This window comes from Drosophila grimshawi, unplaced genomic scaffold (assembly GCF_018153295.1).
Source record: "Drosophila grimshawi isolate 15287-2541.00 unplaced genomic scaffold, ASM1815329v1 contig_311, whole genome shotgun sequence".
NCBI lineage: Eukaryota > Metazoa > Arthropoda > Insecta > Diptera > Drosophilidae > Drosophila > Drosophila grimshawi.
Window position 1 is genome coordinate 3,204,667 of NW_025063098.1, and position 17,515 is coordinate 3,222,181.

Below are 17,515 nucleotides of genomic sequence, written 5' to 3' on the forward strand. Positions count from 1 at the left end.
ATTTTGAAGACTAAATCGAAACGAGAACTGGAAGGGGTAGAGAGGAGCAGAGTTTTGATAAATATAAAGCAAGCAAGTATTTGTTTTAGTCAAATCGTAATTATCTTTTGATATATTTATTGCCAATTACTCTTTGAAATTCTTGATATACACATGCGCTTACTCGTGTCTCCAGCTTAATGAAATATATATATAGGGTACATGTGTATATAGATAAGATATAGATATAGAGTGTGATGTATTTTTTTTTCTTTTTTGTTTTTTTTTTTGTTTTTTTGCTGCTGCTTTGCCCTCTTGTTGGCTGACAATTGGAACGGCATGACTTCGTTTAGCGATAAATTTGTTTGTCGTCGTTCTTTCAATTCAATTTGCCGCCAATTACTTTGCATATGCAGCAGAACAATCCCATTCACCCTTCCAGCACTCCCCCTTCCTCTGCTATGTATGTGTATGGGTATAATATAGTGGGGACTTTGTGCCCGAGTCTTTCTTAGTGAAAATTTTCTGTTGTGTTTAATTTAAATCAAATTTGCCTCAATAGTTATGCTGTGTAAACAAATGTCATATGAAACTCAAATATATACATATATATATATGTATATGTCCATAAATATACTATATAGAGTCCATATAGTTGTCTGGTAAACAATCAGTCAAACGTCTCTTTGAAGCACAACAAATGCTTTATGGCGCTTTCATTTATATGGAACATATTATTTTATTGGCCCCGTCGCTAAGTTTATCGTCATGTGGAAAAATGTGTGACAAAATCCAATTTAACTATGAACTGCAGTCAATTTCGATATGGTAAACTATTAGTATTATATGTACGTAAACGTTTATTGTCCCATATCTCTTACAGCTAATTTTTATATATGATTCAGGAATGGTAGCTTTAGTGTATTCCTAAAGTGGTTTTAGTTTCCTTAGATTAAGTTCGAAGTGACAATAAATATTGAAGTGAAGAGCTTTAATTGATTGTTAAGCGAGCATTTTCACTATTAATAATAATATTTAAGTTATTTGGTTTATTTTCATCTGCAAGAATGCGTTACAAATTTGAATTTAACTATGAACTGATATGTTCTGCCTATTATTGGTATTTCAGCTCACTTTTATACAAGGTTTAGCCATAATAGCTTTGGTGTTTCCCTTAAATTGTTTTGGATGCCTTAGATTAAGCCGAAAATGACAATAAAATTGTTAAACGAACACCGTCAATTTTTAATATGACATCATTGACTGTAATCTTTAACAGTATACAAATGAATCGAGTGGGTGACGTATTTATTTTGGGATGAAGATAAGTGAAATACTTAACTTTTGTATTCTTAAATTAGATGGTAAATTCACGTAAGCCTTCTTTTAAAAAGTGATTTAATATATTGCAATGTATCCATCAGGTGAGGTGTACTGCTGCAGAAGTTTAACAATATGTTCAATTCTTTATCAGTGGCTCAATTTTGTGTATCATACTAATGGAGAGTTTCCAAGTCCAAGTCTTGAGAAAATCGCACACATGTTTCAAATAACTCTTAGTTATATCTTCAACCTTTCGACGTTATCAATTGAAAACAAGCCCATTTTGAATTTCAAATACAATAATCGACTTGCTTCGGGCAGCTCCTTCACAAAATCCCCATATCTCTCTGCTCCGAGCTTATCGAAATTATGGTAGCCATGCTGACCACTGAACTTGGCCCACATAACATGACGTATAAGAGCGAGAGAGAGAGAGAGTGATAAAGGGAAAAAGAGTGCCACCACAACTCAATTTAATATTGTTGGCATGCTCCGTCTCCGGGCACTGTGCTCGGGACGTGCTTATCGCCGGGGCTGTGCCCAAAATGATTGTTGTATAGAACTTAATGTGGCGAACATTCATTTTGCACATTCATAAATTTTTTATTAGCCTTTCGGGTTTTCGGCATAAACTGGCAGTCGGTATATTTCTAACGTTCTGGCACAAGGTGACCGGTAAAGGTGTCCATTAAAATCACGACTACATAAAATATTAACGAACCTTAGACACACTGCAAGTGTGCACATGTTCTTAAACGATCTGATATTAAAAAACAAATAGCAATGACTAACCACATATTGTGTAAGACAATTCTGTATTGTAGAATGTAAACAAATTTATTTTTTATGTGTTCCGTTTTTTTTTCTTTAATGAAAATTTTGTTGTTATTTAGAGCTATTGAAAATATGGTTGAATTGATCTTAAAAAATGTACCGATAATACCTATCAACTTATGGTCTAGTACAGGTAGTCAAATGCGTCTTATAAATTATTGTGCCAACATTTAAGCAGTCAATTCTTATTCGATTTACTTTTTACAAACCAAATTGTTTAGCTATATTTAAATGATTATTTTTATTCTATATTTCTGTCAATCTTTGCGTAAATAGCTTAATTTAAAAGTGGTTGGGCCCAGTTGTTTTTTATATATATTTTGTTTGTTTGTTGTTTCAATACCAGTTTTTGTCTAGCATTGTTTTGTTGATCATTTTGCTTGGCTCTTTAATATAATACGGGCATTAAAAAGACTGATCAAATCGTTGACATAGTTCAGTTTCCGAAGCATTTGTCTAGCGTGGAGATGTCAACACAAGCCCATCTGTATCTGTTGTTGTGGCTGATGCTCAACAGCTGTGAGGCGAGTCCCAGACAAGTGTCTGTTAAAACGCTCAAATGTACTGAGAATCTGTGTGAGGAACTCAACTATCCACTCGAAACGGAAGTTGCATATTTTACGGAAGAAATCGCAAAGAAATTGGATAGATACACGGAATTAGTGCTACGCAATTCCCATTTGAGACAATTTCCTTTGAATGTTTTTAAGACCTTAGAACAACTGGAGCATTTTGATGTTCAGGATTGTAAAGTGCAACAAGTGGCACCCGAGTGCTTTGAAGGCGCTACAAACCTCAAGATCTTGCAACTGGCTGACAATTTGATAGACTCAATAGATGCCTCAACCTTTGCGCTGGCCACAAAGCTGGAGATATTGGATTTAGCCAATAATAAACTGCAACGACTGCCATCGAAAACTTTTGCTGCTCTGGCCAAGCTCCAGCAACTCAATCTGGACCATAATCAATTAGCTGAGCTGCCTGCACAACTATTTGCCAATCAGCTCGATTTGCAACTGTTCTCGGCACGTGGCAATCGCTTGAAGCACATTGCAGCCAATGCCTTGCCAACTGTACAACGTCTAATTATCTCTGATAATCCCCAGCTGAAGAGACTTCATCTAGCTGGCAATATACGCATACTTCAGGCGGACAATTGCCATTTACAAAGTCTCAAATTTGATCAACCCGAGCAGCTGCAACAACTGCTGCTCAGCAATTCCCAGCTACAAAATCTGGATTTTTTGCATAATGCCATCAATCTGCTCGACTTGGATTTAACAGGCCTGACCAAGCTGCCAGCTATGCCTAAACCTTGGCCCGCCCAGCACTTGGAACGCCTGAGCATATCCTATGAAAACTCTACAAATTGGCCCGATCAAACTTTATCCGAGTTACCCGAACTTAAGGTGCTTGACATATGGCATGATCAGCAGCGAGAGATTTATATCAAAGAAGGTTTTGCTCAACTCAATAATCACAATATAGATGATAACGTTGGCCTCTGTGCACAATTGGAATTATTCCTGGGTGATTCTACATTGCCCAAACATATCAACGTATTTGATAGTCAACTTGACCATCCTGAAGGGTATGCCATGCAGTGTCCTGGCGTTGAGTTGTCGGAGCCCGAAGAGCTGCTGTGGTTTGACGCTGATTTTGATAGCTTAACATAACATTGAATGCGTGTAAACAAGTTGACTAATAAATGTTGTTAACAAATTTAGTTAAATTTGGAGAAGCAGTCATCAATTGTTTATCAATTCCAGTTTTGGGATTAGCTAATTTTAACTATGCTCATGATAGACAAAGTTTATTAAAAAACTACATTTTATTAAGGACAAAAAACATATTGATTGATATTCATTGATCGTTTCTGGTTTTGTGAGTCGTCTAGTCATCATTTCAATTCCAAAGACCTTATGAGTGTTGGTGCTTGGAATAAATCTCATTAGGTATGAGTACAGTTAACAGACAAACGAGCAATGATCGAACCGATTGTTGCACATTACATTTATTATTTGTGTCATTTGAGAGCAGAGCTCTTGTCATTCATCTCTTGTCTGGGCTCAGTGAGCGGCAATCATTGGCGACGCTTGTCAAGTGCATCGATCTTGGCCTAAACCAGTTTGACGGCTCCGTTGAACAGCTGATGTCGCATTTCGTTGGCCACTTTATTAGCGCGTGCTCATTGGACTACAGGTGCTTTTTTTTCAAAATCTATAGAATACAATAACAATAATAACAACAAAAGCAACAACAACAACAACAATGGTATTAAGGCGAGTCGTCTTAGAAGCGCTCTCGGAGCTCTACTTTGACATTGGACAGATCTACGCCGGGTATGGGCACATTGGGTGCTGCTGTAGCTTGTGACTGTGATTGCTGATCTTGATGTTGCTGTTGCTTTGCAAATGTTGGTTGATTGGCCACCTTGTTCGACTCCTTGATGATCTTTGGCGGCATGGTTACGTCCAGACTGTCTGACTCCTTAAAGAATAAATAGCCAGCCGACATTAGACCAATCAATGAGAACGTAATCAACATCCAACGTAGTCCGGCATTAAACTTGAGACCCCTGTTGTTTGGAGGAAAAGTTAAGTTAATTTCTGTTTTGCAATTCTCAGTTAGTTATTACTCACAGAAAGAGCGTATGTTTAACCATATTGGTATAGGTCTTGTTCAGCTGCACACCCTCCTCCACCCAGAACATGGGCATTATAACTTTCCTCTGATGCCTCAATGGCTCAATGCCCTCCACGGGCTCCATGTCCATATTAAACTGCATTCGTTTGGCAGCCTGAAACGGTGTACCGGAAATCTGCCAAAAACAATATGAGCATTTTAGTACGACTACTTGATACACTATGCTTGGAAATATAACAGCTAAATAATTATGGCTCTAAAAGATGAAAACTCTCAAACTTTAATTCATTATTGCAAAGTGCAGCAAATATTGATTTAAGTGAAAAAAATATTTTTGGTTTGATCGTAGATGGCACTGAAACTGACCGAGTTAAAGCAAAAATATCTCTGGACTTTTTCTCATTGATATAATATAAAAACTGTTTACCAGTGTTGTTTTACTCTTCCTGTAACATACCGGCTCAAAGTCAATAAAGACTTCATGCTGCTTCTGGTTCGGATTTAAACCATCCACATCCTGCACCAGCTTCGGATCGCCATTGTAGAAATGCGGCATAGAGGCAATTAGTGGACCGCCCACGCAGCGATTTAGATTCATGGTGCCCTTGAGTGGACAAGTTTCCAAATCCTCGGGATCATCGCAGAAACAATGCAGTTTCTCATCCATACGTATATCGCCCATATCTAGGGTATATCTGAGTGAAGGCATGCCATGATATGATGATTTGTGTTTATAGACAGCGCCCAGGGAACGACAAAGGTCTGGTGTAAAGGCCCACAAACCATCCTCCCGCTTTAGGCCAGGCGCAAAGACGGTGGAATCGGTGCCCACAAAACGATTACACTCATCGCCCAGCCACATGTCCAACTCCGGTTCATCGGCAAACTTGACGACCATGCCCAGTTTCTTGTTGTTCTTGACGCCGCGACAGACGGTGAAGCGACCAGCATCTGTGTGATTGCTCTGGGGAATCAAGGAGATTTTAAAAGGAAGCGTTAAGTGAAAGATATGTACAGGTTAGAAGAGACTATGCCATATTTAAGTTGCGTTGGTCTTTCTATTTAGTGCTTGTCCAAAACTTGAAACACTTCTTTTTCAAATAAGTGAATACGTGTGCTGCTTTAAATTTAGATTAACTGTTTTGGCAAATCCGTTAAGAAAAACTTCCTTTCGTACATTATGGAGTTCATAGTTCATATCACTCACCTGACCCAGAAACGAGAGCAGAAAGTGCGTCTGATTGACCTGCTTGGCCTGTTTCACATCGCCCGTGTAGAAAACCGTGCACAGTGCCTTGGAAGCAAACTCCTCGGAGGAGCAATCAACATTGATGCCACGGAAAAATAAATCCATAAACTTGGCGGTCAGAAATGGTTTCGCATCCGGAAGGATGATCGCCAGTGCCTTGGCAATCAGCTCCATCATTGCCGCTCGCTCACGCTGTACGCTTATGCCAATGGACTGTCGAATTCAAATCATATGTAAGTGTATGAACACAGGCCAGAGTAGTCCGATCAACGTGCATATGATAAATAGCCAACTAATTGCAACACGTTTAGCACATAAAAACCGAAACTGACTCGGCTGCCACCCGAAACGTTATTGCACTCATCAAGACGTATTGACTCGCACTGCGACGGGTCATTAATTTATTATCTTCATGTTTTTTTCTTTCTTTTTTTTCAGCAATTTGCTGTCTAAGCTATTTATTTTTACAGCGATAAGTTAATTTTGACATTGCTGGGAATATAAGTTAAGTGATTTGCATAATTCACAAGGCTTTCGTTGTCTAACAATGGATTACGAGGTTTTATCAAACGATTTGTATTGTAACTATGTACATATGTGAACCATTCAATGCTCAAGTGCATTTCAGATTCTTAATAAAAATGGAATTAGGGTTTCTATGAATTTTGGGTAGATATGTAGTTATATTTAGTCAGATGCTAAACTTGAATTAATTGGAAAATTATTTTTAAAAATATATAAAAGAAACCTATTTTGTATAACTTGAAAGTGTCGGAAAAAAAGGAAGAATTATATGCATTAACTAGTAAAAAACTATTTGGTTAGTTTTAAATTATTAGTTGTTAAATATTTTAACTCGACCCCTCTTTAAATTGTATTCCAATCAGATCAACAAATAAGCTACAGATTTAAATATATTTGCTCCGCTTATGAAAGTGGGCACTTACCTGTAGCAATGGATGTGGAAGGGTAATCACTTCCTCACCCGTTAGCGGACTCGAGGCCTTCTCGTTGAAGAAGAATGTGTTGCGCATGTTATAGGATACCGTATCCTCAACGACATCGTCCTCCAAATCGTACTTATCCTTCCACTCACTGTGATAACAAGCTCAACTTTAGAATCAACACTTTACACCAGATACTATGGTATATATATCTATATACATATATATATATTTAACGCACTCGAAGACAAACGGTCCGACCTCTTGCACACGTGGCTTGCCGCCGTTGGCGACCTCGTCGGGATTGGTCACATTGAAAACGTAGATGTAGAAATGCAAGGGAAATGGCGTCGCACTCCAAAGTTCACGTACATCCGTGCCTGGCTTGAGCGTAACTTGCTGTAAATATGCAAAAACAGTTCCATTTCATACTTTTCAAGAACACACACACACACACACACACACACACGCAGACACAAAACAAACACCTTTGATATCATAAATTTCAAGATTTGTGGAAATAGAACCCAGCCGAATAGAATGCCAAATAGCAATGTGCCACCGGATGCTGCTAGTAATTTAGTGCGATGCACCTGCATCTTGTGTTGACTAGCTTCAAGATTTGAAGTGTTAAGCTATTTATTTTTGATCGCTTATTGCGATGTTATCCGTTCACTGCTGCCGCCGCACTACTGACAACTGAAAATTGAAAATTGAATTGAATCGGCCCAATGCTCGCCTAGGTTCTGAAGTCTGCTTCTACAAGGCTTACGTGCGAATTTCGCTCTCAACGCATATGGCAACTGTAGTTAATAGCCTACCCCACCTCTCCCTCAGCCCATCCATAAGCCGCCCATTCAATTATATTTATATGCTTGGTATTGCAAATACAATTGGAGAATAAAATAGATATCATAGGTGGGCATTTGTGAGAATATTACAAGCTGCGAATCCCTTGCCAACATTACTCTACAATAATCGCTGGCGAAATGGCATTAAGTGTGAAATCAATAATATTTCTCATCGCTATTTTTCTAATTCTAATTCTTACAGATCTGTGAGGTCTTTTACATGCTGCTGTAACATTATGAATCGCTTCTAATCTAATCTATAGCGTAATAGTTGAGTCACAAAATTTAGATTGCTTGCTTTTCATCTTATTACTAATTTCAAAAAGCTTTGTAAAGTAGAAGAAATACAAATATGATGCACCAATATAAAATCAAAAATTACTATAATAATCTGTTGTCATTATTATTATCATTCAATGACAATTTTAAACTATGATAAAATACCAAGCCATACTTCACTACTTTAAAGATTGTAAAGAGCATCTGTAATTCGAGCAGTGCCTACACTTTAATTCTACCAATTTAGTTTTTATAACATAGCGCCAGCACTGCGAATCAGCTATACTCTAATCACATCTAAAGTTCCAAAAAAAAAAGCTCTGGCCAGCTCAACTAGTTCAATTGTTGCTCTTACCAGAAACTGTGTAAAACGCAATTGATGCTGTTAAGCGAAGCAAAATAAGAGATATTAGCAAATGATCTAACGCTTATAAAACCAGTTGAATGAACTGCGCATCAAATCTAAACGAGTATCAATCAACTCGAACCGATTTGCAATTCGTGCAACGTTAGTAATAAAAACGATAACGATAACGACCGCTGACCAAAACTGGCATCTGAGGGCTATAATCGGGTCTCATTCGTGCGTAACGCCCGCATTTATTATATAATTATATATATATATATATATATATATACATAGTTGGGTATACGCATGTGGGCTATAATAGAGGTGGGATTAAATGGGCTGCAACGGACAACTGTTTATGCCTCACTGCTCGAAGATCGCACGACTTTGAAATTGACGAAGGGGCAAGGTTAAATAATATAAAACACATTTGACATTTGATGAGGAAAGCTTGAATCAATTGCCATTACCTATGCGACACCTGGCGAATATTCCATAATTAATACATTTATATATACATACATATATATATATATGCCTTAGCAAAGTGACGCTGATTGCAGCTGAGTTAAATACTGTAAATAACCTTAAGTAAAGTATTTATCGACTATTAGTATTGAAAAGACTTAGATGGCAATTATGAACAATCATTTGAATTAGTTGTGAAAACAGCCTATTCGATGGCACAAAATGTAGTACCTATAAATTGTCTTATTTTTCGCTGGAAAACTATAATTTTATTAACACGTACAGGCATGGAACAATGAAGAGATTTATAATTTGAAGTATTAATTGGCGTATACCATATGCTGTTCGAGTTTGTTTTATTTCATTGATAACTGATAATTAACAAAACGAATGTGCATCTTAAACAAACTATGTACTTAGAAGCTGAGTTCAATGTATTTGCTAGCTAAGCTGTCTCAACTAGTGTGTTTTAACTTGTTAAATCATATCAAGTATTCAACGGCTGCCATATTGTACAGAGTTCTATGGCAGAATGCCAGATTATCTTCAAAGTTGCTTTCAATCATTCATCGCATAAGCTATATATAGTCAAGGTCCTAGCTGAGCGGGTATTTACATTTCTATATAGCAAATACAGTCGAACTTAAACTCACTAGGCATAGTTGCCATACAGCTTTTCATCAGAGTCTCGCTCTTCATATGAGCCCTTTGGCAGTCATTAGTGAAATGATTTTCATCGCTCGACTCACTTGACCGCATATTGCAAGCTGATATGAAGTGTTTCTCGGCTCTAGACTCAGTCTACGTGTGTGTTACATCATACATAGATTGGCTGGTACCTTGGCCGTTACGCCCCAAGACCATTTAAGAAGGTGAAACGTAAGTGTGTAAGGTGCTCGTTTGTCGTCAAATTGTCGCTCGGCGACATAAACATAATTCGAAACTGCATAAGACATGAAAACCAAACAACGAAATCGAAACTCAGACAATGGCAAAAAAAATAAATAAAAAAAATAAACACGTGACTCTAACGTTGAGACGACTTAACCAAGCGAATGAGTGCTCGAGCAACACATATCTTTTAAAGTGACACAGAAAAACGAGTTGAATGAAAAAATAATAAAAAACAACCAACAAAAAAAGAAAAAATAAATAAAAACAACGAAATAAATGCAAATGCGCTTGGCAACAGACCCAAACCCAAAGTTAATGGCAAAACCCTCAGTCGCAGTTTCAGACGCCCAAGCCCCAGTTCCGGCCTCTAAATAAACTCGTGCTTTTCTGCTGAGCCAGTGATTATTTGCAGTGGATTGTTCAGATTGCTCAGCAGCAGCTAACTGTGCAACTGCCTGCTTTGGCATTTCAAATTACAAAGCTCCGCATATTAATTATCAAAACGTTCTGTTCTTATTCAATTAAGTTTACATATACATATATATATACTTACATACAAACAAAAATATTTGTTATGCCTTCAGAAGATTGCAATTGAAATTGAAATGTACAATTAAACTTTGAAATATTTCTTGCTGCTCGGATATGAAACCACTTATGACGAATACACTTATACGAATATTTTATATCTCGAGGGAGACCGACTAAAAGCAAACGATTGAGCAATGACGATTATAATTTTGTCAAGAATATTATAACGCATTGAAGGAGACGTGTCTGATCCCACAAAGTATATATATAAATACATATATTCTTGATCTTTTATATAAACCCTCAATTTTTAATTTATCTTAATGACTCTTTTACTGCATGGAAACAATCAATCAAACGATTTGTTCTTGTATAAACTAAACTGATCAGCCATGCGTGTCATTTTGCTTATCGAGATCGGACTACTATGTCTTATAGCTCCCATAGGAACAAGTATAAGAAACTTTATTATTTAACATGATCTTATCTTTTTATGGTCCCATAATTTTAACACAAAACAATCAGCATTGGACTACTCTATTATATAGCTTTCAAAGGAACAATCGCTTGGGTTTTTTTTTTCCAGAAATTTGTTTGACTCCGCTCTTCAAGGGTATTTTACATAACGTATCCATTCTTTCATGTTTTTTTCTCACTCTTTCAAACTGAACTACTTTAAATTAGCTTTGATCGTCATCCTTGAGTCTGTGGATTGCATTAGGAACTTTAAATCTGCGACTCACTTCACGCCAACGGACAACTTGCCAAGTTGTCGGCACTTTTATGTCAATTAACGATCTTCTACCGACGCCCACTAATTTCTTCATTACCCTGCTAATTTCTATATTTGTTTATGACATTTACAATGCTGCCGCATTGTTAAATCTGAGATAAACCCAAAGAAAATATACAGCATTTGTGTCAAATAGTCCCTCCTCTCTCTCTCAGTGGCTCTGTCTTCCTCTTCGTCCCATTGGTCAGACACTTTAATTAATTGATTTTGAGTCTTTTTTTTTTGTGTGCCTCATATCGTGTGACAGCCATTAATTGATTACTTCAACGTGTGCCGTTCACAAATGCGCCAGAATCTGCTGACATTTGGTATCAATTCAAGTGAATCATTCAATTCACTGTGAACTTTTCGAACAAGCACTCACATGTCAGCAGTTGCATAAGCTCTGATCAGCTTAGAGTCTTACATCATTTGCAGCCCACTCATAAGTCGGGTGTATTTTACAGATTCAAAGCCAACCGCATTTGTTTATTTTTCACACATTTGTATCTGATTGTTATTTGCATTGCATTTGAATTTCACTTGAGTTCATTTATCATTATTTTTTTTATAATTATATCAAGTACCTTGCCTCATCAAGAACTCATCCTTATACAAATATTTATTTGTTTTTCCTTTTTGTATTGAACGAGCACCAAATATAAAATTGAAAAATGTTTGAATGCCATTCATTTCAAATATTTTGCTTGGCTAGACTCTGTTTTTGTTCTCTGCTCAATTGGAGAGTTATTTTAATTACGTGACTACAATAATTTATTGTCAGCATTTCAATGTTATCAATATGCATGCAAAGTCTAAAATACTTGTAATTATGCATTGCCTTCGAAATTGAGCTGAAACCGTTTACAACACGAACTGTGTGGGAGCTAAGGAAACTGGCAAAAGGCCACAGAACACGTACATTTATTTTATTTTCACTTTTTTATTTCCCTTTCCCATATTGGCGTTAATTAAAGTTTAGCTATTGACTTAGTGAAGAATTTAAATATGATTTTTAAATCAATTACTTTCTGCAATTCAAGCTTGAACTTGTTGACAATTTTCTACTAGACCTTTACAAGCATTTAAATCAGTATCAGAGACTCAACGATTTCTTATGCTTCCCTAGTTTCAAGTTTCAAGTATGACAGCATTTTCAAATTGTGCTTTAACTTGAAACACCAAGCATGCCATATATATTATGTATTGTTTGCTTGATTTGCAGGTGCCGCATGAAAAACGTTAAGTTGAATTTCAGTTGAAAGACAAGACGCCAGTTTGTCTGGCCCGAAGCCAAGCCGGACCGGCGTATTGCCCAAGTCTCTAGATGCGCGTCATTGATTAATAGCTAGATAGATAAATGCAACGAGTCGAAAGCGGTTACATGACGTTCGATTTGCCAGCAATTATTTGTGGCTCATGCAATTGTTAATGGCTTGTAATTAAAAGACAGCAAACAGCTGTCCGTATTACTACGATATGCGGCTGCAACTAGAGATGCAATTATCATTTCGATTACTTCTGACACGACACGAACACGCATCGAGTACAGCAATAAGCAATAATATTCGAATGCATGCTTAGACTTACAACCATTATAAAAATACATTAAGAAGTTCGAAAGTTGAAATATTGTTTCCATTGATTTATTAGCGTTTCTATATTTGTGATTGTTAATGTTACAATTAATATACAGCAGCAGCTGTTCGTAATACGATTGCAACAAGAGATTGGATTCATTTCGATTACGAAACGAAGATAGGAAGTCAATAATATGATAATGCAATCTTCGATTTAGAACCATAATAATACATTGACTTATTAGCATTTCTATATATAACAAGTGGTAGAGACCATCCTAGCCAAGCCGCAGTTTAAATACTCTTGCATACTGTACTATACTCAATTTTTGTTCGTGATCGAAATAAAATTAAAATAAATTTTACAAATATTTATATAATTTCTTATCGAATGAAAACTTGACACGTGATCATCTCTAGTTAAAGCTTAAACTGACAGACTCATTTGCAGTTGAAATTGCACTTCGGTTTCCAGTTCTCTGAAATGTGCAGTTGTGTGTCTGTATTAAGTTGTGTGTGCAATTAGCGTTGTTCAACTTTTCGGAAAAGTAAGTGACTCATAGCCATAGTCGGTCAGTTGAAGTGTTATGCTTAAATTATTCATTTCCCTCGACTTGGCTGGCGTTGATGGCGTGGAGTGATGGCCACAGAAACTTTTGTAAAATACCGCAAACTTGAGCCAAACCCTGCTCCCCTCCCAACAACAACGCCCCTTCCATGTAATATGCGGAAAATAAACGAAAGGAAAATGTTTTACTAATTGTCATTAATTGCTGGGTGTATCGCATGCATTTGATTTGCTCAATTGCGGTTTGGCTTTTAGTAATACATATTCCAAATGCAACGCCCCCTGCGCCGCAAGCATCAGCATATTATATTGCATTGCTGGACAGGTAATGGATGAATATGTATGTTTATATATTGCATAAGGGATTCATTTATTAATTTATGCAAACTTGAATATTTCGTTTGACATTGCACACATCAAGCATGCTTGACTATTTCACTCAATTTGCTGGAGTGTGTTTTGTCTTGTCTTGTCTAATATTAGCCCAAGTTTTATTGTGAAATCTCCCTAAACAAAAGCGAAATTCTCCTCCACTTTCTGACTCACCGAAAATACTCACTAAATAGCAATGTTTATATATTTTTTTTTTGTTTGGATTGTTAGATGGGAAATACGCGTATGTATGTATGTATGTATGTATGTAAATACATAAGTGTGCTTGCCATATGCTTTTCATATTCCCCCTTTTGTTGCTTTCTTGTTTTGTTATTTCTTCTTTTTTGACGACGCGTAAATAATTGAATTAGCTTTGTTAGCGCTTTGTTTTGCTCATTCAGTCAGTCCATGCACCAAGATATACATTTAAGTGTATGGCTGTGTGGGTATTTTCTTTGGCTACTGTTCCGATTCAATGGCGAATGCTCGGTTCGAACTGGTCCCAATTAAGAAATCCGAAAAAGAAACACGAAAAAATTACAGAAACAGAAACAGAAATACAAAATGCCATTTTCCAAATGCTTTAATGCCGTTGTTTGTCGACCTTCACCTCGTGCAACACATTCTTTTTTGTGTTGAGCTTTGGCAGCTACAAAAGTATCTTAAAGTTTGACAACATGTTCATGTGGCATGCTTTGTGGTTCGTTTGCTGGGACAGGCAGTAATTTATTAATTATGAAGCACTAAAAATCATCAACTGAGCATATGAAGTAAATATGTTGCTTTAGTGGCAGTCTTTTGCATATGCTGCAAACACTTGAAAAACTGAAATTTGAAAATATATTTCACTGAAAGATGTAGAATTTGGAAAAGGTCTTCTTAGTCAGTCTCTAATCGAACTTTAGTATATATGAGACAATCTTTTATCTGTGTCAAATGGGGAATACCCATCTTTAACTTTCTCTCTCTCTCGCTCTCTGTCTCTCTCTCTCTCTGCGCTCTCTCATGTCAACACAATCGAAAGCTGAAGGCTACAAAACTCGAATGTAGTCGCTCAAAATACGAATATGCCAATTCTTTTACAGATTCCAAGCAACAAACCAATGTCGCTCCACATGAAATCAATTGCATAACGAACTGAGTGAAATTTTGGAGAGCGGCAGTCGTCAAAGGGAAGACTAAACTCAAGAAAAGGAAAGCTAGAAACATCCAAAGAACGCCTCAGCCCAATAGCAAATCGCAAATGGCCACAAATTGCGACTACAACAACGAGGATAATGTTAAACAGCAGCCGGTCACAAAATCAGGTGCTGCAACAGCGACAACAAACCACACCAGCGACACCACAACAAATGCCTCCTCGATGAGTGAGCACGTGGAGCAGCAGAATGGCGGGGCCAAGAAGTTGGAGGGGCAGAGGGAAAGGGAGGCGGAGAGTGAGGGGGATAGGGATAGGGATAGGGAAAGGGAGCAGTCGTTGTACCTCAACAATGAAATGGATAGCTTTGAGTGCGCCTTCGAGTCCACCATGGATGATCTGGAGCAGGCGGTGGGCGATGGCTACGAATCGGATTCGGAGGCCAGTGCCAATGGTCAAGCGACCGATTCCTCAGCTTCCAGCTTGAGCCAGCTGGCCGGTATTGGTGGACTGCAGTACAGTCAACAGTTGACGCCGCAAATGGAGCTGGAGATGCAGACGATGTTGCCGCGTGGCAACTCGTTTGATTTTCAAAGCAGCAGCGGCAGCAGCAGCGACGATGAGAACGATAATGATGACGACGATGCCGATGCCGATGCAGATGCTGATGAAATTGGCGAGCACACCTGCATCGTGGGTGCCCTCAATCTGAACACCAAGTTTGCCAAAGCCAGCGATGGTCGTTACGATATCTATCATCACCGTCCGCCATATCTGTTGCCACCTTTCATCGAGCGACGTCGCCTCTCTCAGTGCAAGGAGGAGGACGATGAGGATGATGCTGGTGATAAATCACCACCGATTGCAGGCAATGAGACGCCTCGATTGGATCGCGCCTCGAAGGCGCCGCCGCCGCGACCGCCGACGCCGCAGGATGCCGCCTCGAAGGAGAAGTTTAAGGATCTGGAACGTTTGCGTCAGCAGTTTATGCATAAAATCGATCGCATCAATACGCGCAACATTGAGGAGCCATATGCTGCATCGTTACCACCGCCGCCACCACCACCACCGCCGCCAATCCCAGCCACCATTTTGCCCAAGGCACTAAAAGAGCTGCTGCAGTCCAGCGAGCCGACGCCGACACCGGCGACACCAGCAGCAGCGTTGCCAGCTGTATCGCCACCTGCATCGCCAGCAGTTGCTGCGCTGCCTTCGCCCGTGCAGCTGCCCCATGCCACAGAGCCGCCAATGATTATCATGGGCAAGTTTAAGGTGTCGCGGGCCCAGGAGACGCCCGAGTTACGCAAGGAGGCGCAACAGCTGCGCGAACTGCAGCCCAGCTCCAACTCACAAACCATCAGTTTCCCCTCCAGCTTTGGCGGCTACTCCTCCGTGCAGGGCCTCTTCTCGCAGCGCTATGGCAGCAATCGGTTTCCAGTCACTGCACCGCATCTCTCCAAGCAGTTCTTCGACTCATCGCTGGTGGAGATACGTGCACCCTCGCAGAGCAATGTCTCGCTGGTTGGGAATAGCCAGAACCAAAGTCTCAATTGTGATAACATCAGTTCCAGCAACAGTTTGGCCAACAAGCCGCGCACGCCCAGCGAACGTGAACTGGACGAGATCTGGATACGTCGTGCGCCCGCCAATCCCAAAACTTCGGATGCCAACGATGCGCCCAGTCCAGCGGCAGCAGCTCTAAGGCGACCCGTTTCGTTGGGTGGCGCCTCCACAATGCCACGCCTCATGCTGCGCAACGAGAGCAGCAATTCAACGACGAGTCCTTCGCGGCAATTGACCGCCTCGAGTTCGGTTTCGGTTTCTGTCTCAGAAGATGTAAGTTTGCATATGAAAAAATGTGTGCGGAGATTTCTCAGAAATTCTCCTATAATTATTCATTTAAATAATGGAATGGCATCGATAGACAGTTTATATTCCATTATTTAATCTACTGTGTATAAAAGATGGAACTACTTGAAAATTACATAAATTTTTTCTTGGAAAACTAAACGAATATGCGATAATCTTTAAAAGTAATCGTTCAACTATCGCCGATAAAAAAAAGTACCTGCCAAAAATATCACAAAATTCCCATAAATCAAATTAACAAAACAAGTAAACCGCAAATCGAAAGGCAGACGGAAAAAAAAACACCTCGGAAATAATGTCTAGAAATTGTCATGAAAACGTCACTCATAAAAAAATGAGTTCAGAGTTGTCTTTTATCTTCAAATTAACACATCGTTAAATGACGTCATTTCAGCAATCATTATTTGCGAAATATCAATAAAATGGATGATAAAAGTCCACTGAATGGACACGTTTTGCCAAGTTTTAAGCAAACAAAGTGCATAAAAATAGAGTTTGAACGGAAATTTTTCAATGTAAACCTATCCCTGTTTAATCTTAGATCTATTCCTGTATTCGTTGCGTGTATTTATTCTTCGATCTGTGAATTGCATTATCATCTTCAAATTACAAAAGTAAACCCTTGGTAATCTTCCATTCGATGTGCAGATACTTTAACTGTCTGAAGTATCAGCTCTCGAGCAGTTTAGATACAAAAATGTCTGTCATTTTTTCAGAGACATACTCAATACACTTTTTCAAAAGGTACATCAAATTTCCAATTAGACATAGAGTTTGTCTGATGTAATAATTATTTTTGAACTACTTATGACATCATAATGATAATAAAAAGATTTCACTTGTTCGCTGATCTTGCCGCATTCCCC

General features: G+C 38.5%; 2 protein-coding genes across 4 annotated transcripts in view; one reads left to right on the top strand and one right to left on the bottom strand.

Moving 5' to 3' along the window:
• The window catches only part of LOC6564447 (5'-AMP-activated protein kinase subunit gamma-1), a 65,770-nt gene that overhangs the window by 8,959 nt on the left and 39,296 nt on the right, over nt 1-17,515 (top strand). Inside the window, exon 2 of one of the 2 annotated variants that reach the window (XM_032737146.2) lies at nt 14,728-16,616. The exons of the other annotated variant lie outside the window; for it this stretch is intronic. Coding sequence (XP_032593037.1) covers nt 14,886-16,616 — 1,731 coding nt within the window. The 5' untranslated portion in view covers nt 14,728-14,885. The remainder of the gene's footprint in view (nt 1-14,727; nt 16,617-17,515) is intronic. 2 annotated transcript variants of the gene reach the window in all.
• Nucleotides 3,949-7,676, bottom strand: LOC6564449 (sensory neuron membrane protein 1). Of its 2 annotated transcripts, none has more exons than XM_001990508.2 (7): nt 7,464-7,676; nt 7,217-7,374; nt 6,979-7,126; nt 5,990-6,244; nt 5,240-5,746; nt 4,779-4,957; nt 3,949-4,714 (listed from the first exon to the last, which is right to left on the bottom strand). In XM_001990508.2, exons 1-7 carry the CDS (start codon nt 7,572-7,574, stop codon nt 4,429-4,431), a joined length of 1,644 nt encoding a protein of 547 aa, XP_001990544.1. In that variant the 5' UTR covers nt 7,575-7,676; the 3' UTR covers nt 3,949-4,428. The 2 variants fall into 2 exon arrangements, with proteins under 2 accessions (XP_001990544.1, XP_032593042.1); XM_032737151.2 differs by having other exon boundaries at nt 5,210-5,746; nt 7,464-7,635.